Raw genomic sequence first — 24,197 nt, 5'->3', positions numbered from 1 at the left:
CCATCCTGAGTGTAAAGCTCCCCACAGTCTACCCTACAACACCGCCGAAGCTCCTACTGGAGGAGCCCTGTATCATCTCCATCCCACTCAGAAGTCTGTGATGGCACCAACACCAACTGAGCTAAGAACAGGTGCCCAGGAACAGGGACACCTCCCTTCCCAAGTTTCCTTCCCTCAGTCCCTTCACGAACACCATGTCCAAGCCAGCTGGAAATCTTCCTACAGCCTCAATCCAGCCCCAACCCCAGGGCCAGGTCTGAGCAAATGTTCTTGCCTCTGACAGCCAGCCTTCTTTCATCCCCTTTCTCAATCACTGTTCCATTGTGATTCAAACACCTCCTGTTTTGGGCAAGTACCCAAACTCGTGGATGATCAATACTTTATAATACTAACATGTACCATTCATAAAGGCTATGTAATAGGGCCAACAGATGGCGTAGCATTTACATCACTGGACTCCTACATGGCCAACCATGGTTGAGTCCCAGACCAGGAGGCTTGAAAATCATGCCGGGCACGTGTGTGTGCGCCCAAGATCCTGGGAGGAGAATGGAGGAGAAGGGATGGCACATGACCATTCCCCCCAGGGGGTGATTTCTCGCTTTCCCTCTCACTGTCTCTATCTCTCTCTCTTTCTCCAGCAAGCACACATTGCACGCACCCTAAGGTAAAAAACTCTTTAAAAAATAAAAAAGGTGTGTAATAGATATCAAAATACATTCCAAAAAACAGAGATAATACAAGTCATGTTCTCTGATCAAAATGCAATAAACTAGAAATCAGAAACAAAATAAAAATAAATTTTTTAAACTTACTCATTAATAACTTTATGTCAAAGGGCAAACAATCAACATAGGAGAGTTCCTATTTTTAGAAACAATAATAATGAAAATACTACTTACTGGAATAAAACACACATATACACAAAGCAGTAATTAACAAAAATGCACAGCCTTGGGAACTCTATGTTCATAAAAACAAAAATAAAGATAAATGAATTAAGCAATTCAAAAATAGAAAGTAACAATAAAGAGAAGGGGGGAGAGTGAGGAAAGGAATCAAGGAGAAAAATAGGGAGGCAAGACATTTACGGGGACACAGAAATGGATGATTATCTGTTGATGATAATGTGTGTAGTATATTCAACTGGACTGGTGTGAAGTATATTTATGTTGGGTAAATTCATTTTACAAGTTAAGTGATGTATAGTGATTGGATATATAAAATAAATTAAAATTTTTAAAATAAGAATACCAAAAAAGAAAAGAGGAAAAAGTAAAGACAAATACAAAATTTAATTAATTAGCGATCAAGAAAACTGAAAAACCTATATGAGGTAAACTTAAAAACTCCTGGGAAAGACACAAAAGTAGGAAGGAACAAATAGAAAGGCCTCCTTGTTCCTGCACAGGGCATCTCCTACCATCCAGGTGTGAATTCTATGTTAACCTGTACAGTTAGCAGACTCTCAACACAGACAATAATGAGTTTCTAAGAGAAACAACAACAAAAATATCCAGGAAACCCTGTAACAAAGAGCAGTGTGGTGGGGGCCATATTAGAAATTAACATGACTCTAACACCTCTGACTGAAGTGATGGCCAGACACAGCATAACTGAAGTCAGCAAACTACAGCCCATTAACCAAATTTAGTCATAAACTAAGAATGGTTTTACATTTTTAAATGGAGGAGAAGAAGGAGGAGGTGAGGAGGAGGAGAAGGAGGAGAAGAAAGAGAAGAAGAAAATATAACAGAGACCATATGTGGCCCAGAAAACCTAAAATATTTATCACCCAGCCCTTAACAGAAACCAGTTTGCCAACCTCTGGTCTAATGGAACAAAATAGAAAATCCAGAAATAAGCCCAAGTACTTAAAAAAGTTTACTATGTAATAATGGCGGCTCTCAAGTCACTAGAGACTTTTTTTTTTTAAGAGGTTTTTGCCTTACGGCATATGCACTTGCTGGAGAGAGAGAGAAACAGACACAGTGAGGGGGAAAGTGAGAAATCACCCCTCAGGGAGATGGCCACGCACAATCCCTTCTCCTCCATTCTCCTCCTGGGATCCTAGTTGCACATGTGCCCAGTGTGATTTACAAGCCACTGGATCTCGGACTCGAACCACAGCTGGTCATGTGGGAGTCCAGTGACATAACTGCTACATCATCTGCTGGTCTCAAAATCTGACTTTTTAATACATGGCATTGGGTCAACATCTAAAAAAGATAAAATAAAATCTATACTCCCATGGTAGAGAAGAAAAAACTAAATAGATCAGGAATCTAAATATTAAAAAGGAAACCTGCAAGTCCTCAAAGAAAATATGCCTAAATCTCCTTATAAAGTCGAAACAGAGAGAGCCTGTCTAACTATCAAGTGTCTAGATGCAATAAAATAGAAATAAAATTTTCACATAGCAAAACTCACCATAAGCAAAGTAAAAAGATAAAATAGACAATGACAAAGTAGAAAAAGTATTTGCAATTTACATCAGATACAAGGGTTAATCCCCCTAATAAATCGTTTGCAAAATAGAGGACAAACAGGCTAAAAAACCAGACAGAAAAATGGAAAGAGATATGGATAGCAATTTTCAGATAAAAAATAAATAAATATAAGATGCTCAATTTCACTTATCATAAGAGAAATGTAAATTAAAACTTCACAAAAGTTTATTTTACCTCTATCGAATAGTACAAATCTCAAATGAAAATCTCTTTAATGACCCACTTTGACAGCCTCATGCGCTGCCAGGCAAGCGCAGTGGAGTAACCCTCTGACTAAAGTGTTGGACAATGTTTGTTGCCATCAGTGAAGCCTTTGGTCCTAGAGTCCCAATTCTAGAACTAGAAATGCAAAGCTACCCATTGTTGCATTACTTAAGATAACAAAATACCAGAAATGACTCAAATGTCCATTAAGTAGGAGACTGGTTGAATAAACTACAGAACATTCATCGAAAGATTGCTATACAGCTATAGAAAAAGAAGGTGATGGTTTCCATATGGAGTGAACTTCAGGATACACTGTTAACTAAAAAATAAGGTGCAAATAAGGATAGTTGTTATATTACCCTACTAAGAACAAAGGGTTAAAAAAAATACAAATATTGGTTTATTTTGGGGGGAAAAAAAAAAACACTAGAAGAATAAACCAGGAACTAAAAACCTGGTTACCTTTAAGAGCATAAACAGGAAGGATAAGCTAGAGGACATAAGGATGGCGGGGAGCCTCGAATGCTCACTTGAGTATGGTTTTATAAGTTGAGCCATGGAAATACTCCAAAAAAGTTAAATCAGAAAAGGAAGGAAAGTACACATGAAAAACAAACAAACAAACAAACAACTAAAATCAATCTTACTGAATATTAAATTGGCAATATAACAAAGAAAGAATTATTTCTAAGGCTTTTGGTCATACTAAACCAGCTCTCCAGTGGGATAGTGCTTAAGAGAACAAGAATGAAACTAAGGAAGACGTACAAATAGCTAAAAAAGCATATGAGGAAATGCTCAACATCCCTCATCATAAGGGAGATGCAGATTAAAACCACAATGAGATACCATCTAACCCCTGTACGAGTGGCAAAGATTAAAAATACAAAAACTGAGAAGTGTTGGCAGGGTTGCGGTGAAAGGGGAACTCTCCTACACTTTTGGTGAGAATGTAAACTGGTCCAGCCACTGTGGAAAACAATATGGAAGTTCCTCAAAGATCTACAAATAGAACTACCATATGATCCAGCACTGGTTATCTACCCAAAGGACAGGAAAATGCTCAGTTGGAAAAGTGCTTGCACATCTATGTTTACTGTGGCATTATTCATGATTGCTAAGACATGGAACCAATCCAAATGCCATGAACAGATGAATGTATTGTAAAAGTGTGGTACATATACTCTATGGAATACTACTCAGCCATAAAAAAACAAGGCCCTGACATTTGATAGAAAGTGAACAAATATGGAAGATTTGTTGCTGAGTGAAGCAAGTCAGGCTATGAAATAGAGACATGGTATGTCTCCATGTAACATATACTGATGGTCCACACTCTGGTAGAAACTGAAAGACTGGAGGGCATAAAAGCATTGAAAATAGTTATGAGCACTACAGACTGTGTGGAAGGAAGGTGGGAGAGGGGAAGAGTATAGGGAAGGAAATTAGGGAGAAAAATAGAGAAGAATTTGTGGAACACAGGAATGGTTTATTATCTGTTGATAACGTGTACAGTATTCTCAACTGCACTGATCTGAGATTTATTTCATGTTGGGTAAATTCTCTTTACAAACTAAATGTTATATAGCAATTGAATGTATAAAATAATAATAATAAAATAAATAATTTTTAAAAAAGAGAACAAGAACAGTAAAGAACCTGAACTGCAACTGCATGTGTATTGTTAATATTATCATGAGCGTTGTCATTTCTGTAAATGTGCTATATAAATCATAAGGTAAAGCAAATAAGTAAATATTACCAGAAACCAAGATTTTGTGTTAAGAGATAAAATAAAATAAGGAACTTTAAGGGGAAAAACCTAACTGAATTAGAAACATCAATACAAACTCATGCTTTAATATATATTCACAACCTCTTCTCAGTGAAAAGCTTCCAAACAGTGAGAGCTGGGATCAAAAGCACCCAAGATGAAACTACACACTGCACCATCCCAGACTGCAAGGCTGTGTCCAAGACCAAGCAGAGCAGGTCAAATGTACTCTAAATTCAGTCACCCAGAAGAGTTCCCATTGGCTAAACAAGGGAATATTTGTGGTTCAAACATAGTAATGATAAAGGTTAACAGGATGCATAAATGAAAATAGAAGAGATCGCAGTGATATTCAAATGACAAAAAAAAAAAAAAAACAGACATCTAAAACTCCCATTCCATTGCTGCCATTACACCAACTCATTCTTCTGAAAACCTCCAATCACAGAGAAAGCAGTAAACATCTGCCCTGTCTTCTGTGTAGGACATATATGTAGCTCATCTCTGACTAGTGAGGGAAAAGTTCTTTGTTAACAGAAGAATTTCAACCAATAAAGGAGGCCCAAATAATAGGATTAGACAAATTATTTTGAAAACGGCAATTAAATAACTGAACCAAGCAAACCCAGTCAACGGGGTTAAACAGGATATGAAGTTGTTAGGGAATGGCTATTTGCATGAAACCAAAGAATGGCCCTAAGAATTCTTCACTAAGTGCCAAGAGAAAAACTCTCTTTGTACAGGAGACATCTACAGGTGGACGCTTTAACCAAACTAGCACCCTAATGATTAGAACATTTGACATTTATGCCTCCTGACAGAGGGGATGTGAACCACAGGGCACTGACAATGACATATTCATGCCAAAATCCAGAATCAAACTAAACCTTCAGCCTAACTCCCAGTGTATAAGAACTAGTGGGGATGAAGCAACCAGTTCAAACACCAACATGAAGAATCAGTCGGATAAACACAGAATGTGGGACATTCTACAAGATAACTGCCTTAGTCTCTTCAAAAAGTCAGTGTCAATGGAAAAAGAATGTACGGAACTATTCTGTAATAGATTGAAGAGCTCATTACAAATACAATACATGGACTTGGACTGGATCCCAAGTCAACAAAAGATGTCTGAAGAATGAATAAATGGGGAAATCTTATTATGAAATTCTTATTATTTTAAATATAAAAGAATTATATGAACACAACAGTGTATCATCTTATTAAGAGAGGCACATTGCATATATTGAGAAGTAAATATCTGCAATGTATGTTCAAGTGATTCAGGGAGAAAAAGGTTTTCTAAAATGCACTAAAATGCTTTCTGTAGGTGGGGACACATGAAAGCAAGGCCCTCGGAGAAGGCATAGGAAGGAAAAGATGCACTGAGGAAGAGGCAGGCAGGCAGTCGTAAGTGGTCCAGACAGGAAGTAGGTCTTGGTGTGATGAAAGAAGGACTCTTGACTGGGGGAGCCCAGGGACAGAAAGGATACAAGCATTAGAATAACAGATGTTCCTGGCTGACTCAGAATTCAACAACTTTACTGCTCACACCAAGAAAAACCCAAGTCAGAAACACCAAGAAGAATATGTTAGAAAAGAACAAAAGTCTGGGTCAAGAGCAAAGAAAATAATGTAAGGAAAGGAGGCACCAGACATATGGTGGAAGATGGGGACCAACATAAGCAGATTAAACCATCAACAAGTCAGACGAAGCTTCCTGAATAGAAAGAGTAGGGACGGCAGTGAGTGAGGAAAGGCTAAAGGTACATCCCATTTCTAAAGGAGAAGAGGTGAGCAAACAAAATGCTACTCACAGCCCACAACAGGGAATAACTAAGGACAACCACTGACTATCTGCAGAAGCCCAGACAAGAGGCTCCTTCAGATCCATGGGGCATAGGTTCTGGAAGCTTCAGCTCAGAAGGCTGTATGTAGTTTCTCCTGCTAGACCAATGTGGGAGGGCCTTGGCATGAGTCTCTGCCAACAAAGTAACGACATTTCAAATGCTCCTTTCTATGAGTAGGTCCTGCCCCAGGACACGGCAATGGCATGATGAACCCCTTCATTCTCTCAGACACCCCTGAGTGTCTGAGATATCAAATTTTAGATTCTGGAAACATAATTTGACTTTGAATAACTATCAGGGACAGGGAATTGGCTTGTTTTCTAAATTTGGTGGGTATGGGATCAGTGCCTTTAAAATCTTAAATTTCTATTAACTCTAGACTATTTTTTTTTTTAATCTCCTTTAAGGAAGGGCATGTGTGTTCATAGGAAAAACAGAGACAGAGAGTGAGATATCACCCCTCTCCCCCACCGTCTCCGGAGGGGTGGCCATGCCACAGTTCCTTCTCCTTCATTCTCCTCTCAGGATTTTGGGCATACATGCGTATGAGCTTGGTGTGGGTTTTAAGCCACTGGGTCTGGTACTTGAACCATGGTCAACTACATAGGAGTCCAGCAACATAACCATTATGCCATCTTCTGGTCCCCAACTCTGGACTTTTTAAGTGAAGGTCATGAGCCTCAATACTACCTCACAGGCTAAAAGACATAATTTCCTGGTAGATTACAAGTCTGAATATAAAAAGCAAAAGTAAATAGATAAATAAACCTTCTAGAAGATAACATACAAAGGTATCTTGAAGACTTTGTGTAAGGAAACTACTTCTTATGTCCAGCTCAGGAAATCTGTTAAAGAGAAGAGTGACAAATAGACTTAAGTTGAATGAATACCACTGTTAACCAAAGATACGATTGACAAAGCAGAAAGACAAGCCACAGATTGGAGAAGATATCTGTACCATCTGAAGAAGGACCTGCATTATATAAATGTGAAGAAGGATCACATTAAATAAGGAATGTCTATAAATTAAATACACATATGCATATGCACAGTAAAAAATGGGTACTAGAGTTTAACATGCACTTCATAAAAGAGGATATCCTTAATATCAATAGCATAGGAGAGGTGTTCAGTGTCATTAGTCAGAGAAACATGAACCACAATGTCATGCCTCTATACACCCAACAGAATAGCAAAAAGAAACAAAACCAGCAGCCATTACGTAACTGTCAAGAATATGAAGGGATGTGGACTTCCAAACTACTGCTGATAGATGTGTAAACTGTACAGGCACCAGGGAAAGCTGCTCGGCAAAGCTACTAAATCTAACACGTGCTACCTGTGAACCGGCAACATCCAAGGCACATCCCCAACACAAACACAAGCACATATTGCAGCAGCATTATTAAGAAGACTTGGAAACAACTGAATGTGTAGAGCAGATAAATGTTGTGAGACCTTCAGACACTGAGTTTCTATACAGCCAAGAAAAAGGAGAAACTACTGCTGTAGCCAGCTACGTGGACAAATCACACAGATATGATGTAGGGCAAAAAAGGAGTTAGACTCAAAAGAGTGCATAAAATATGATCCTGCTAAAGTTTAAACACAGGGCAAAACCGATCCATAGTGACTGACTGAGAAGCAGTTCCTCATCAGAGGTTAAAGATTAGGTCAGGGGGAGTTTAAGGGAGACCTCTGCATGATGTCCCATCTGGGTAGGGTGGTGGTTACGCAAATGTATTTACTTTGTAAAAATTATACCTTTTTTAAAAACTAATCAAAATGGATCACAGATCTAAATATTAAACATAAAACTATGAAACTCCTAGGACATAATACAAGACAAATCCAGGTGACCATGGGTTTAGAAATAACTTTCAAATATAACACAATCCATGGAAGAAATAACTGATGAGCTCAACTTCATCAAATTTAAAGATTGGTCTGTAAAACAGGCTGTTGAAGAATAAAAAGATAGGAACCAGCAGTTAGCGTAATGGCTATGTCGCTGGACTCCCACATAGTCGTCCACTGTTTTCATGTGCATACATGCCCAAGATCCTGAGAGGAGAATGGAGGAGAAGGGATTGTGGTGTGGCCATTCCCCCTGGGGGGTGATTTCTCGCTTTCTGTCTCTCTGTCTGTCTGTCTGTCTGGTGAGTGCACGCGCCCTATAGTGAAAACCTCTCAAAACAAAAAAGAGTAAAAAGACTAGGGATCAGCAGATGGTGTAGCGGCTACATCACTGGGTTCCCTTGTAGTTGACCGCGGTTGAGTCCCAGACCAGCTTCAAACTCACACCAGGTGTGTATGTGTGTGTGCCCAAAATCCTAAGAGGAGAATGGAGGAAAAGGGATTGAAGCATGGCCATCCACCCCAGGGGGGTGATTTCTCACTTACTGTCTCTCTCTGTCCCTCTGGCAAGTACATGCACCCTATAGCAAAAATCTCTCCAGAAAGAATATTCTTAATTTTTTTTTAAAAAAAAAAAGAAGGAAAAAAACAAGTCATGTACTTAGTTATTTATAAAACACATATCTAATAAAAAGACGTGTATCCAAAACATACAATGACTTCTCTCTGAACAGATACCTTATAAAGGAAGAAAAAAGATGACAAATAATGGGGCCAGCAGGTAGAATGGTAATTAAGGCACTGAGCTCACACATGGCTGACCATGGTTCGAGTCCCACCAGTTTGGCAGTTTGAAAAATCACAGTGGTGTGTGTGTGACTGCCCAAGATCCCAAGAGAAAGTGAAGAAGGGATTGCGGCATGGCCATTTCCCTGAGGGGTGATTTCTCACTTTCTCTCTCTGTCTCTCTAGTAAGTGCACACACCCTATGGCAAAAACCTTAAAAAAAAAAAAAAAAAAAAAAAGGTGACAAATAGGCACATGAAAAGGTGCTCAAGGGCAGCCAGATGACATTGTTAAGGCAGCTGGATCCCATGTGGTCAACTGTGGGCTCAAGTCCCAGACCAAGTGGCTTGAAAAACACACTGAGCGTGTTTGCACGTATGCTCAAAATCCCAAGAGGAGTATGGAAGAAAAGAGACTGTGGCACGGCCATCCCCCTGGGGCCAGGGGTGAGGGGTGACTTCTTACTCCCTTTCCTGCACCCCATCTCTCTCCAACTAGAACAAAACTCAAAACAAGGAGGTATCACTACAAACCTACTAGAATGGGTAAAATCCAAAACACTGACAACATCAAATGCTGGCAAGAATGTGAAGCAACAGGAACTCTCATTCACTGCTGGTAGAAATGCAGAATGATACAGCCACTTTGAAAGACAGCTGGGTGGTGTCTTCTAAAAGTAAACATACCCTTACCATATGACCCAGCAATCACTCTCCTTGGTATTAATGCAAAAGAGTTGAAAATTTATGTTCACACATAGCCCAGCCATAGGGGCACAGGAAGTAGGGCCCTGGGTTCAGATCTTGGGTTGATTAAACATACTAAGAGAAGCTATGGGAGGACCTGTGATCGTGGCTGGAAAGTTAGCAGATAATCCCAGCATGGTGAGACCTGTCAGGGGTTGTACATATGTGCACACTCTCTCTCCTTTTCTCAAGAAGTAAGTAAGAAAACTTTTCCTAAATATTCATGTCCACACAAAATCCTGCACAAAATGTTTATGACTGCTTTAATCATATATACCCCAAACTGGAAGTAATCAAGACATCCTTGATAAGTGAATAAACTGTGGCAAATCCATATAATGGAATATTATTCAGCAATAAAAACAAATGAAATTTCAAGACACAAAAAGACACGGAGGAACTTGGAAGATACACTGCTTAGAGAAAGAAGCACTCTGAAAAGGCTACATACAATACGATTCCAACTGTATGCCATTCAGGAAAAGGCAAAACTATGGCGACAGTAAAAAGATCAGTGGTTTCCAGGGAAGCTGGGGAGGGATGAATAGGTGGAACAGAGGGGATATCTAGGGCAGTGAAATTATTCAGTATGCTGTTATAATGGTGGATACATGACGTTATGCATTTATCAAAACTCATAGACTACAAAACGCAAAGAGTGAGTCTTAATGTAAACTATGAGCTTTAGTTAATAATAACACATCAATTATTGGTTCATTGGTTATAACAAATGTGCCGCACCAACACAAGATATTATTAAGGAAACTGTCCAGTTGAGGCAGTGCAAGCTGGATACTGCTGCTTAATAGGCTAAGACCACATGGAGGGCCCAGGTTTGATTCTTGGAATATCCTAAAGAACCAGGCAGGGTGACCACACATGCAGTACCAGTTAACTGGGAGGCTGAGAGGGGTAAGGGGACCACAACATAGTGAGACCCTGTCTAAAAACAAAAACAAAACCAACACACACACACACACACACACACACACACACACAGATAATAGGGGAAACCCTGGGGGTTGAGCAGAACTATGGGAACTCTGTAATATTTACTTAATTTTTCTGTGAGCCCAAAACTGCTCTAAAAAATAATATCTATTAATTTTTTTAAAAAATCATGAAACCATACACTTGAGATACACACAGTGAATGCATGTTACATTTCAACAAAAGAAAATATCTTTTCTATTATTCTTTATGCCAGAGGGGGTGTATGTGCACACATACACGTGCAAGAAACAAAGAGACAGGCAGACAGACATGGACACACACACAGAGAAAGAAACCTTCAATGGTATGTCACGCTGCAATCTCGTCTTCAAACTCTCGACCAGCTGTGGGTGTAATGGCTACATCACTGGGTTCCCTTGTAGTTGACCGCGGTTGAGTCCCAGACCAGCTTCAAACTCACACCAGGTGTGTATGTGTGTGTGCCCAAAATCCTAAGAGGAGAATGGAGGAAAAGGGATTGAAGCATGGCCATCCACCCCAGGGGGGTGATTTCTCACTTACTGTCTCTCTCTGTCCCTCTGGCAAGTACATGCACCCTATAGCAAAAATCTCTCCAGAAAGAATATTCTTAATTTTTTTTTAAAAAAAAAAAGAAGGAAAAAAACAAGTCATGTACTTAGTTATTTATAAAACACATATCTAATAAAAAGACGTGTATCCAAAACATACAATGACTTCTCTCTGAACAGATACCTTATAAAGGAAGAAAAAAGATGACAAATAATGGGGCCAGCAGGTAGAATGGTAATTAAGGCACTGAGCTCACACATGGCTGACCATGGTTCGAGTCCCACCAGTTTGGCAGTTTGAAAAATCACAGTGGTGTGTGTGTGACTGCCCAAGATCCCAAGAGAAAGTGAAGAAGGGATTGCGGCATGGCCATTTCCCTGAGGGGTGATTTCTCACTTTCTCTCTCTGTCTCTCTAGTAAGTGCACACACCCTATGGCAAAAACCTTAAAAAAAAAAAAAAAAAAAAAAAGGTGACAAATAGGCACATGAAAAGGTGCTCAAGGGCAGCCAGATGACATTGTTAAGGCAGCTGGATCCCATGTGGTCAACTGTGGGCTCAAGTCCCAGACCAAGTGGCTTGAAAAACACACTGAGCGTGTTTGCACGTATGCTCAAAATCCCAAGAGGAGTATGGAAGAAAAGAGACTGTGGCACGGCCATCCCCCTGGGGCCAGGGGTGAGGGGTGACTTCTTACTCCCTTTCCTGCACCCCATCTCTCTCCAACTAGAACAAAACTCAAAACAAGGAGGTATCACTACAAACCTACTAGAATGGGTAAAATCCAAAACACTGACAACATCAAATGCTGGCAAGAATGTGAAGCAACAGGAACTCTCATTCACTGCTGGTAGAAATGCAGAATGATACAGCCACTTTGAAAGACAGCTGGGTGGTGTCTTCTAAAAGTAAACATACCCTTACCATATGACCCAGCAATCACTCTCCTTGGTATTAATGCAAAAGAGTTGAAAATTTATGTTCACACATAGCCCAGCCATAGGGGCACAGGAAGTAGGGCCCTGGGTTCAGATCTTGGGTTGATTAAACATACTAAGAGAAGCTATGGGAGGACCTGTGATCGTGGCTGGAAAGTTAGCAGATAATCCCAGCATGGTGAGACCTGTCAGGGGTTGTACATATGTGCACACTCTCTCTCCTTTTCTCAAGAAGTAAGTAAGAAAACTTTTCCTAAATATTCATGTCCACACAAAATCCTGCACAAAATGTTTATGACTGCTTTAATCATATATACCCCAAACTGGAAGTAATCAAGACATCCTTGATAAGTGAATAAACTGTGGCAAATCCATATAATGGAATATTATTCAGCAATAAAAACAAATGAAATTTCAAGACACAAAAAGACACGGAGGAACTTGGAAGATACACTGCTTAGAGAAAGAAGCACTCTGAAAAGGCTACATACAATACGATTCCAACTGTATGCCATTCAGGAAAAGGCAAAACTATGGCGACAGTAAAAAGATCAGTGGTTTCCAGGGAAGCTGGGGAGGGATGAATAGGTGGAACAGAGGGGATATCTAGGGCAGTGAAATTATTCAGTATGCTGTTATAATGGTGGATACATGACGTTATGCATTTATCAAAACTCATAGACTACAAAACGCAAAGAGTGAGTCTTAATGTAAACTATGAGCTTTAGTTAATAATAACACATCAATTATTGGTTCATTGGTTATAACAAATGTGCCGCACCAACACAAGATATTATTAAGGAAACTGTCCAGTTGAGGCAGTGCAAGCTGGATACTGCTGCTTAATAGGCTAAGACCACATGGAGGGCCCAGGTTTGATTCTTGGAATATCCTAAAGAACCAGGCAGGGTGACCACACATGCAGTACCAGTTAACTGGGAGGCTGAGAGGGGTAAGGGGACCACAACATAGTGAGACCCTGTCTAAAAACAAAAACAAAACCAACACACACACACACACACACACACACACACACACAGATAATAGGGGAAACCCTGGGGGTTGAGCAGAACTATGGGAACTCTGTAATATTTACTTAATTTTTCTGTGAGCCCAAAACTGCTCTAAAAAATAATATCTATTAATTTTTTTAAAAAATCATGAAACCATACACTTGAGATACACACAGTGAATGCATGTTACATTTCAACAAAAGAAAATATCTTTTCTATTATTCTTTATGCCAGAGGGGGTGTATGTGCACACATACACGTGCAAGAAACAAAGAGACAGGCAGACAGACATGGACACACACACAGAGAAAGAAACCTTCAATGGTATGTCACGCTGCAATCTCGTCTTCAAACTCTCCATCCTGTCAGGGTCCTGGGCATGTGTACATGCATACCCCCCGTCAAACAAAAAATATCTTTTAGTGAGGCTCATGTGAAACTCAGGGCTGAAACCTCAAGGAACTGTGCTCATCCAGGGAGAAGGCGCTCCCAAATGCAGTTGCTGAAAGAAGCCCAGATCTGCCCACAGGGCACCTGTGACTCAAACTGACCTATGTAAGAAATTGGAAAGAACTTTCTTTTTTGGACTTTAACTTGAGAATTTTGGAATTTGAATTTTAATTCATAATGACAAGAAAATTTTATTTTGGGGTTTAGTTTCTTTGAACTTCAACTTGAAAGGAAACTTAATTTGAGGACTTAAATTTCTCTCTGTGAAATTCACCATGGAAAGGGGGTTTATATTCAAATCAGAAGCATCTGTAAGTGGCTGGCCCTTCTGTTGAATGTCTCAACACGACCACTTAACCTCTTTGCAGAACCTCTGATGAGCTACACTGGATAAAATGACTGACTAAAATGTGGACAGGGAACTAGAATAGAAAAATGAGTTTTCAACGATGAGTACAGAGGAGCCTTACCATCAAGGCATGATTCTATCCAATATAGACATAAGCTTCGCTGTCCACTCAAGGTTCTGAGAGGAGCAACAAAGCAAAGGTATTTGGTCTGGAAGAAGTGATCCCAGGTAGGTTAGAAACTGCCCTTGTGACTGGTCTCATCCCCCAGGGTGGATGGCCACACCCTGCCTGGCCTAAGCTTAATGATGAAGGCCAGTGAATTGACAGAAACAAGCCCAGGGAAGGTTGCAGAACGTCCCTCCTCTGGCTTCATGCCTCCATACAGAGGGGCTTCCTGCCCTTTCTCTGCCCAGCCCATGCTCCCCTCAGGCAAGAGCAGCTCATCTGACTAGGGTTATGGAAAAGGGACAGGGCCTGGGCTGCTCTCCTCACTCCACTATCTCTTCTCAGATCTGCCCAGAGGAGGACGGGATGCTAGGGTCTAAGATGTGCTTCCAGTCCTACTGCAGGGCGGGGAGGTCTGCTGCTGCATGGCCCACCTCTGCCTGCATTAAAATCCAGGCAAGAGGGCAATCAGCAGATGACATAATGGTTATGTTGCTGGACTCCCATGTAGTCGACCACAGTTCAAATCCAGGACCTAGTGGCTTAAAACTCATGCCGGGCACATGTGCATGCGTGCCCGAGATCCCGTGAGGAGAATGAAGGAGAAGGGATTGCAGAGTGGCCATCCCCTGGGGGGAGGTCCTCACTTTCTGTCTCTGTCTCTCTGTCTCTCTGACAAGCACGCACAACCAGTAGGAAAAATATCTCTAAAATAAATAAATAAATTCACTCAGAGAGGAATCAGCCAAGTACAGCTGGCTCTCAAACCAACCACATTCCCATAATCACTTCACCATAAATATATTATGAAGAAAACTGATAGTTTAATCTCCGTCATCTGGCTTTCTCAATGACTCTGACCTCGGACAAGAGAAAAGGGGCTCTGTGGCACACGGTAACAAGCTGTTCAAGAGAAGCCAGAGTCCACACAGTGACTACGGCTCAAATTCCTGGGCCAGTCAGCCCAAAAGATGCCCACACATACACAAAGTGCCCAAGATCTGACTGCCTGGAGGACTGGAGTAAGGGTGTGACCAGCCCCTGTGGAGAGTGCTCCTCCCAGCATGTTCATGCACTCTATCGGGGAAGGAAAAGAAAATAAAAACAAAACGAGGAGCTGTTGACCCCTCCAGACCACCCATTCCACTGATCCTTTCCACTGTTTTTGTTTTCCAAGCATTTATGCTTATTTTAAAATGTCTTTACTTCAGGGCCAGCAGGTGCCATAGTGGTTAAGACACTGAACTCCCACATGACCAACAACGGTTTGAGTCCCAGAGCTGGCAGCTAGAAACAGGCTGGATGGGTGTGTGTGTCCAAAATCCTGAGAGGAAAATGGAGAAGGTATTGCAGCATGGCCATCCCCAGTGGGGAGTGATTTCTTGCTTTCTATCTCTGTATTTCTCGGTGAGCTCATGTGCCCTATAGCAAAAATCTCTCTCAAAAAAAAAAAAAAAAAAAAGTCTTTTCTTTACTGCTACTAGGTTTATTCTGGTTTTTTATTTGTTTTTTCCAAAAAAAAACTTTTGGAGTTGAACAGTTGGATCAGCATCTTAAAGATACTTTCCTCTGGGACCAGCAGGTGGCGTGGTGGTTAAGGCGCTGGACAAACCCACATGGCTGACCAGGGGTTGAGTCCTGAATCTGGTGGCTTGGTTTCTCTGAATCTGGTGGCTTGCTTTCTCACTTCCTCTTTCTCTCACTCTCATCCTCTGTCTCTCTCTGGTCAAATTAAAAAATAATAAGAGAATGAATAAATAAAATAAAATAATTATTTTTAAAAAAAATACTTTCTTTTTCCCAAAGCAGGCATTGCAAACTGTCAATTTTCCTGGAAATACTATTCCACTTGCATCTTGTTATCCTTAATATCATTTTATCATTCAGTTTTAAACAGTCATTTCTATTTTGATTTCTTCACTGACTCATAGAATAACTAGAAATACGTTTTAAAATTTTTAAAACAGCAGTTTATTGTGCTTGTGTGAGAAAGAGTGATAGATTTCTGACCGTGTGGCACTAGGGTCAGAGAGAGCCATAAAAATAGGTTTAATATCGATTCTCCTAGAATAGGGTGATGCCTGTTTAGTAGCAAAGATTTTATTTATACACTCACATACACATATATAAAATCTTTTTTTATTTTAAAGGTATGCTTGAAAATAACGCATGTTCTCCAAATTAGAGGTATCAATTTTCTAAGATTACTTTTTTTGCTTTTTGGCCAGAAGATATGTATGTTCACCAGAGAGAAAGAGAAAGAAAGCACCTTCCAGTGGAGCAAGGTCACACTCAATTATTTTTCCTTCTTTTCCCCCATCCCATTAGGATTTTGGACATACACACACACAACTTGTATGTTTTTCAAGCTTCTAGGATGGGATTTGAACTGCAGTTAGCCATGTGGGATCCAGCTCTCTCCACATAGTGTTTACTGCTATACTATGGGGCCAACCCTAAGATTACCTTTTTAAACTGTATTTTCTAATATCTTCATTAACTTGCTTCTGCTTGATCTATCAATTTATTGAGAGGTGTGTCAAAACCTCCTATGGGTGTGGCTTTCTCAATTCCTCCTTATAAGTCCATCAAATTTTCCTTTGTATTTTGAGATTATGTATGTTAGGAGTTCACAGATTCAGAAGTATTTATCTTCCTAGTGAATTATTCTCTTTAATATCTCCTTTATCCCAGCAATGCCTCTGCTTTTGTCTCTTTCATTTAATAATAATGTTGTTAAGCTATTTCCATTTGGGGTTAGTATTTAATAGACCTTTTCCCACTTCAAGAGCCAACAGCAGTTCAGACCCCAGTTCAGTCTCCTACAAGCCATGTCACTGACCAAAGATGGAAAAACTGACCACTAATAAAAACAATGACATACCAGGTGTGTGTCCATCCACTGTAGTTAAATCCATTAGTTGACGATGATACCAGAAGAAAATCATAAAAAATTCATTGGCTCAGCTCTTTTTTTTTTTTTAGAGGTTTTTGCTATAGGGCGTGTGTGTTCACCAGAAAGACATGAGGCAGAAAGCGAGAAATCACCCCCCAGGGGGGATGGCCATGCCACAATCTCTTCTCCACCATTCTCCTCTCGGGATCTTAGGTATGCACACACACGTGCCCGGCATGATTTTAAGCCACTAGATCCGGAATTCACACTGCAGTAGACTACATGGGAGTCCAGCCACATAGCCATTACGCTAACGGCTGGTCCCATTGGCTCCACTCATGAAGGATGCTGGGAACTATGTCATTATTTTGGAAATCAGCAAGTAAAGGAGAAGAATCGAGCATTAGCCTGCCTTTCCTATATGAGCTGTACCTTGAGGAAATCAAATAGTCAATGAGAGAAGTTTCTGGGTATGGAAAGCATTCCAGCTTACTAACTAAGGTGTTCTAGAAGCTGAAGGTCACCATTGAGCAAACTCAAATGAAATAACCAATCCATAGCAATGGTCATCATAGCCACTGAAATAACACACAGAAAAGCAGCTGGACACCATGGTGCTGCACTATGGTGGTTTACCGCACCAGCCACAAAGGGTTCTTGCCCAAAACAAAAAACATGCATCTAGATCTAACTCCCACTGTACAGGAGAAGAGGGGATAGAGGAATACCTTAGACATCACTGCTAGGATACAGAAACAAGAGCCAGACTGTAGGAGGGAGGCTCTCTGGGACAATGCAGTTTCTTCAACAGACAAAGGAAAAAAAACAAAGACTGAGGATGGTGGCAGCAACTGCAGATATGAATAAACTTCAGATTCATATCATTCCATTCTGACATATGAACCTTATTGTTGAACAAACTACTAAAAATATTTATGGGCCCGGAAACAACAGCACAGCACTGCATCACACTAAAGCCACACGAAAAGGCCCCAGGTTTGGTTCCCAGGTCAACCTGAACATGCCAGGCACAACTGCAGGTGAAACCAAGATCCTAGCTGGCTTGAAGGCTTACAGAAGATGAGAATGTGACAAGGAGTCCTTATCTCCCTCCCTCCTTCTTTTTTTCCCACTATTAAAAGAGAGAAAAAAATTAAATACATATTATATTAACTTATTGGGGAAATTTTAACATTGGCTAAATATTTGATGACATTAAAGGAATTAGTATGTGTGTGTGTGTGTGTGTGTGTGTGTGTGTGTGTGTGTGTGTTTTTCCCATAAAGCATGTACACTCGTCAGAGAGAGACAGAGAGAGAGAACGTAAGAAACCACCCCCCAGGAAGGATGGCCATACCATAATCCTTTCTTTTCCATTCTCCCATTGGGATTTTGGGCACATGTACCTGGCATGATTTTTTTTTTTTTCCCTGTAAGACATTTTTGCCTTAGGGGTATGCACTTGCCAAGGGAAGAGAGAGAGACAGTGAGAGGAAAAGTGAGAAAACACCCTCCAGGGGTGATGGCCATGCCATAATCCTGTCTCCTCCATTCTCCTCCTGAGATCTTGGGTATATACACACATGGACCTTGTGTGAGTTTTAAGCCACTAGGTCCAGGATTGGCCATGTGGGAGTCCAGCAACGAAACCACTATGTCATCTGCTGGCCCCATGCCAGGCAGGATTTTCAAGCCACCAGGTCTGAGACACAAACCATGGCTGGCTATGTGGGAATCCAGCACCTTAACCACCACGCCACATGCTGGCCCCAGGAATTACTATTTTTTTTTAGATAGTGATAATGTTATTAAACATAGTATTTTTTAAGAATTATTTTTTTATTTAACTTTATTTATTTATTTGTTTTTAATTTGACCACAGAGGAACAGAGCAGGGGGCAGGGGGGCAGTGGCAAAGCAAGCTGCCAGGTCCGGGACTCAACCTGTGGTCAACCATGTGGGAGTCCTGCACCCTTAACCACCATGTAATCAATCAGCCCCAAATTCATGTTTTTCAAAAAGAGCGCTGTGCCTTAGTTTTTTCAATATATGAGAGGAGTTCAAAATGATTGTGAAAAATGGAATTAAAGTGCAAACTTATTTTGTTACAAAATTTTTTAAATCCATGCATAATGTTTTCATAATACACATTTTCCCCAAACTTGTTGAAGACCTCCCCCCAGTACATAAGAAAACATTTATAAATAGAATTATATAATGTCTTGGCTTCAAAATAACCCTGGTTTCGGGGTGCAAACTGGGTCTAGACATAGTTGATAGCCGTTGGAAGTAAGCACTTGGTGCAATGGTTCATTATACAATTCTCTCAAATTCTTCATAGTGCAGTATTTTTGAATAATGAAATTTACAGCCTAGTTTGTGATTTCTCACATTCACCTTGTGCACGGTACGTACCAGTGTCAACGGAGTCCTCTTTACTAACAGGAACGAGGATGTGGGACAGGGAGCCAGAGCCGCTCTTCCCTGTCAAATCCAGCTGGACCAGGTGCAGCCGAGGCGTCGTCGCAGGTGGGAAGCGGTAGAACTGGAAGGTGAAATACACAGTCTTTGGCCATGGTGTTCCGCGGTGGTCCTGGGCCACTCTGAATCCAACAACAGCTCTGAATTAATCAATCAAGCATCCACAGCAGAAAACCTGGGGTTCTGACACACTTTTGTGTAGAATCGGCTTGGGCACCACAGGCACTGGGACAATGGTAGAGGCACCCCCCGTCACCAACGTGGACAGCTTTACTGTGAGCTTGGTAAGCCAGTCCAGCTTCAGCCCACCTCAGGCACAATGACACACAAAGCTGGAGAATGCTGCTCTCAAAGCTGCACCAATACCTCGGAGTTGGACCAAACACTGTCCACATTTTAATAAAAGATCACAAAAGACTGGGCAAAGCAGTTTTGACAGCACAAAGAATGGCTCTGGGTGGGTCCTTACCAGAATAAAATAAAAACAGATGGCATTTCTTAATCTAATAAAATCTGAACACAGCCCGCCAGGTTAAAAACACATTGATGTTTCTCTTCAACACAAGAAACATGAAAGCCAGGTAGAGTAACGCGGACAGACTATTCAGGAGTTACCTGCTAAAGGCAAGAAACTGCAGCACTATCTCATTGCTTTGAAAACAATCAGATTCTTCCTTTTGAGGGTCAAACTTCACAGGATCTGCAGGATGTACAGTTTCAGCTGGTTGGTTATTGGCATCCAGAATCTCGGGAAAGCCGGAGGACTGCAGGAGCACCATAGAGGCTCTCGAGAGCTGACTTCCAGAACTGAAACAGAAAGACGTCTCAGCCAGCCTCCCAGGAAAAAGCAGCAGAGACATGGGCCCTGTCAATGCCCCCTTGGTAGGAACCCTGTTGTTCAGAGAATGAACCATACGACTTGTCCCTGGCCAAGCCCTCCCAGACCTGCACCTCACCTCCTGGTTTGGGCTCCCATGACAATAGGGGCATGCAGAGGCGTGAATGGCAGCTCCTGTAACTGTTCTGCAACGGAAGTTCCCAAGACCGAAGAAGTCTGGCTCAGGTCAGTTTCCAGATGAGAGATCCTGCCTTCCAATGGGAACTCCTTCTGGATAAAACAAGGGTCCCTAGTGAGGACAATAGGATCCCAACCCATAATCACCAAGGATGGCTCAGTTCTGAGATTAACTGGCAAACTGCCTCTGTAAAGTTGTCAGCTTTAGCAAATAAAAACACAGGAGACTCAGCTACATTTTGTTTGTTTGTTTTGTTTTTGCTATAGGGTACGTGTGCTCACCAGAGAGAAAGGGACAGGAGAGAGACAGAAATCACTTCTCCGGGGGGTTGGCCATACTGCAATCCTATCTCCTCCACTCTCTTCTCGGGATTTTGGCCACATATGTACACATACCTGGCATGCTTCTCAAGCCACCAGGTCCAGAAGTTGAACCACGAAGGTGGCCATGTAGGATCCAGCACTTTAACCTCCACACCACCTGCTGGCCTGACTCAGTTGCATTTTAACTTCAGTAAACAAAGAATAATTTTAGTGTAAGTATGGCCCATGGAATACTTGGTACACACTTAACTAAAACATTATTTGCTGTTCATGAGAAATTCAGATTTAATTGGGCACCCTCTATGTCATGTGGTAATCTGATTTGTGAGTCGAAACACAATGAGAAAGGAATCATTGATTTTATGAGGCCAGCACCATGGGAGACATTTGATGCCTAAGATGGTAAATTAATATCAAAACATTTTTGTAGAACGGAAAGATCTAGTATCCCTCAGCAGTGAGAAAGATGGTGGCACCCAGGCCCTGGATGGTGTGCTGGGTTATCTCCCTTGTCCCCACATGCCCTGGGCATTCTAGTATTCATGTGTGCTCTGCCTTCTGCTTCCCTCCAAGGCAGAAGACGTATGTCTAAATGAGGAGCGTGTCTGGGAATCCAGAATGCTCTCTTTCAGGCTGATTCCCACGCTTTCTGTCTCAGCTCAAAAGGGATACCACATAACTGGAGGTAACCCCCACACCATGGCTCAGGTGCCAAAAATGAGATAGGCAAGTGCTTTGTAAGCACAGGAGCCCAGATGTTTTAGAATAGGCCTCCTAGCCTCAGGGAGTAATGTGTGTTTTCAAACGCATAATTGAAAGGAACTCCTTTTCGTCAGTGTACTTCCAGTGTGAGATCAGAGATGCAGCCTGCGTGTGAACCCACAGCCATGCGTGGACTCCCAAGGTCACGGGCAGTGTGGCCTACTTTAAGCTGTCCACTCACCCTGCTCCAGGACAGTGGGCCGCACTAATCCTCCTTAGCTGCTAACAGCAAGGACAGTGCTGGGGTGCTGGAGGCTGTCCCAGCCTCTATTTATAGCTCCAACGGCACCTTTTTCCTTTCATGTACAGAGATCACGGGGCAGTTTAACTCTGTTTTCTCAAGCAATGTGTCGAGGGGAGCTCAGGGGGCCACATTCTTCCTTGGTCTCTGAGATAGAATGGTGGCAAAGGTCAGAGGCATGGAAGTAAGCCATGCCCCCCAGCCCACCCTACTGCTCTTAGAGAAAACCTGCCAAAGACTCCGCCACCTAACGGAGGAACAGCATGGTTCAAGGAACCAGCCTTCCCCAGAAGAGCCTGGAGCCATTCTTTGCCAGAGGGTGAAGTAGGATGCAGGTGATGCACTTACTTCCTGGGCAGGGCAGGGCTGAGAGCCATCTGGATGCTGTAAAGCAGCTCTGGCTGAGTGGTGGTGCTGAGCTGGGGACTGGGGGGAAGCCACCAGCTGGGAAAGGGACAGCTAAAAAGGAAGAGAGCTGGGGTTAGACGACCAATACGCCCCAGTCCATTCACAAAGCCCCTGCTCCCTACCCTATCCCCACACAAACACAGACACACACACACACACAGAGCTGGGAGAGTGACAGCTGGAAATGAACAGAGCTGGGGTGAGGCAGCCAATGCACTCCAGCCCATTCATGAAGTTCCTGATACACATACACACACACACATACACACACGCCCACACATGCATGCATGCATGCAGTTCTGGATCGAACCCAGCAGGAAATGACAGCCATGGTCCTGGGTCAGTGGTTGCTTTGGACTCGAACAGCTTATAAATTTCCTGTATTGTAATCAGAGAGAGATGTGATTTTTGTGATCTCTCCTAGATCATACTATCTGAATAAAAATACTATTAAAAAGAAAAAGCAGGAAAAAGAGGGGAATGAATCTCAGGCTATGGGGGTGGGTTGGCCTTTGACTTCTCTGGGTTCTGTCTCCATCCCTGGACTAACACCCTCCAAGGCCCTTCCAATCCTCACCACCAGTGTCCCTCCAAGAGACCCCTAAGGCAGTGACTATACTGGTGGCTGACATGGACCCACCCCATTATCATGTGACTGTGGGCAAGGCAGGTAGCCTCTTTTCATCTCAGTTTCCTTAACTGAAAAATGGGGATAATAATAGTACCCAAATCACAAGACCAATGTGAGAATTAAATGAGAATTCACAGACACAGCTTGGCTCGACACCTGGCACATGGTAAGCCTTCTATAAATGTGGCCAGTATCTGTAAAATGCTCCATACACAGACTGGTGTGGAGGCGGGGCGTCGACCCTCAACTCTATTTCCAGTATTCCCAGCTGCCCTAGAGAATTGCATCCACCACACTGGTCAGCCCAAAGACAGAGCTGGCACAAAGAAGCACTCGTTCTCCAAGGAGACACATGAAGCTACAGGGCACCCTGAAACCATATTTAGGGAGCAGAGAAGACCTTCAGGGTCTGTTCACTCCCCTCAAACCCTAAAGTGTCAAGAGCCTGTCCTGCCTTTGCTAGGAGGGAGAGCTGCCCAGTGGCCTCTGAACACTTAGAGGAAATGAGGAAGGCATGGCAGGGAAAGCTGGATTAGGCCAGCAGGGACATATGTCTTTAAGGTCAACACAATATCCACTCGTGAGCCAGGTTCCAAGCTGTGTGTTACACATCACAGACACTTCCTAGAGACAGCCTTGCAGACTGAATTACGTAACTTTTCTAGAAAGTCGATTTCCAGGGTGATACTGACAGACAAAGCCATCAAGAGGAACAAGCCAATTCTGACCTCACTCAAGATCACATAGTCAAAACCCAGTCTAGAGCCACAGGAAGTGCCTCAGGAGGGCTTGGGATCCAGAGGGGTGGCCAAGCAGAGGCACACCACAGGCCCCCTAGCCAGACAACGGCCATGCCAGAAAAGGCCTTTCTTTCCACACAGGAAATTCTAGCACCACGGATCTGTCTGTTCTCTGACATGTCAAGGTGCAGCATCTCTCTCAGCTGAGACCCTGTCTCTACTGGCACAGGTAATCAGTCCACAGGGCCAGCTGGTGTCTTGTGGCCTCAGCTGCTCTGGGCCCAGTGTCTGCCAGGTGCTTTCTTCTGGCACAAGCAGGCTGGAAGAGAGAAGGGAGTGAGGCCACACCTCAGTGTCTCTCAGAATAAAAACAAAGACTGTTCATCCTGAAAGAGCCTCAACCATTAGATGTAATTGCAGAGAGAATACAGCATGTTTTAGAAGTGTTGAAACATGCCTTAATAGCAAACTGAAGGATCATTAACAATCAGCACGAAGGCCCCACCCTGACAGCAGGCTGTGATTGCGGA

The 24,197-nt window shown here is 42.2% G+C and overlaps 1 protein-coding gene across 2 annotated transcripts in view; it reads right to left on the bottom strand.

Annotated features, from left to right (window-relative positions):
- NPHP4 (nephrocystin 4) overlaps positions 1–24,197 on the bottom strand; it is a gene marked incomplete in the record, with an annotated part of 159,079 nt that overhangs the window by 29,171 nt on the left and 105,711 nt on the right. The window contains 4 exon segments of one of the 2 annotated variants that reach the window (XM_027770657.1): positions 19,481–19,668; positions 20,162–20,353; positions 20,503–20,654; positions 22,237–22,347. In XM_027770657.1, coding sequence (XP_027626458.1) covers positions 19,481–19,668; positions 20,162–20,353; positions 20,503–20,654; positions 22,237–22,347 — 643 coding nt within the window. 2 annotated transcript variants of the gene reach the window in all.

This window comes from Tupaia chinensis, unplaced genomic scaffold (assembly GCF_000334495.1).
Source record: "Tupaia chinensis unplaced genomic scaffold, TupChi_1.0 Scaffold000146_1, whole genome shotgun sequence".
Lineage (NCBI taxonomy): Eukaryota > Metazoa > Chordata > Mammalia > Scandentia > Tupaiidae > Tupaia > Tupaia belangeri.
This window is presented reverse-complemented; position numbering and strand designations above follow the sequence as displayed.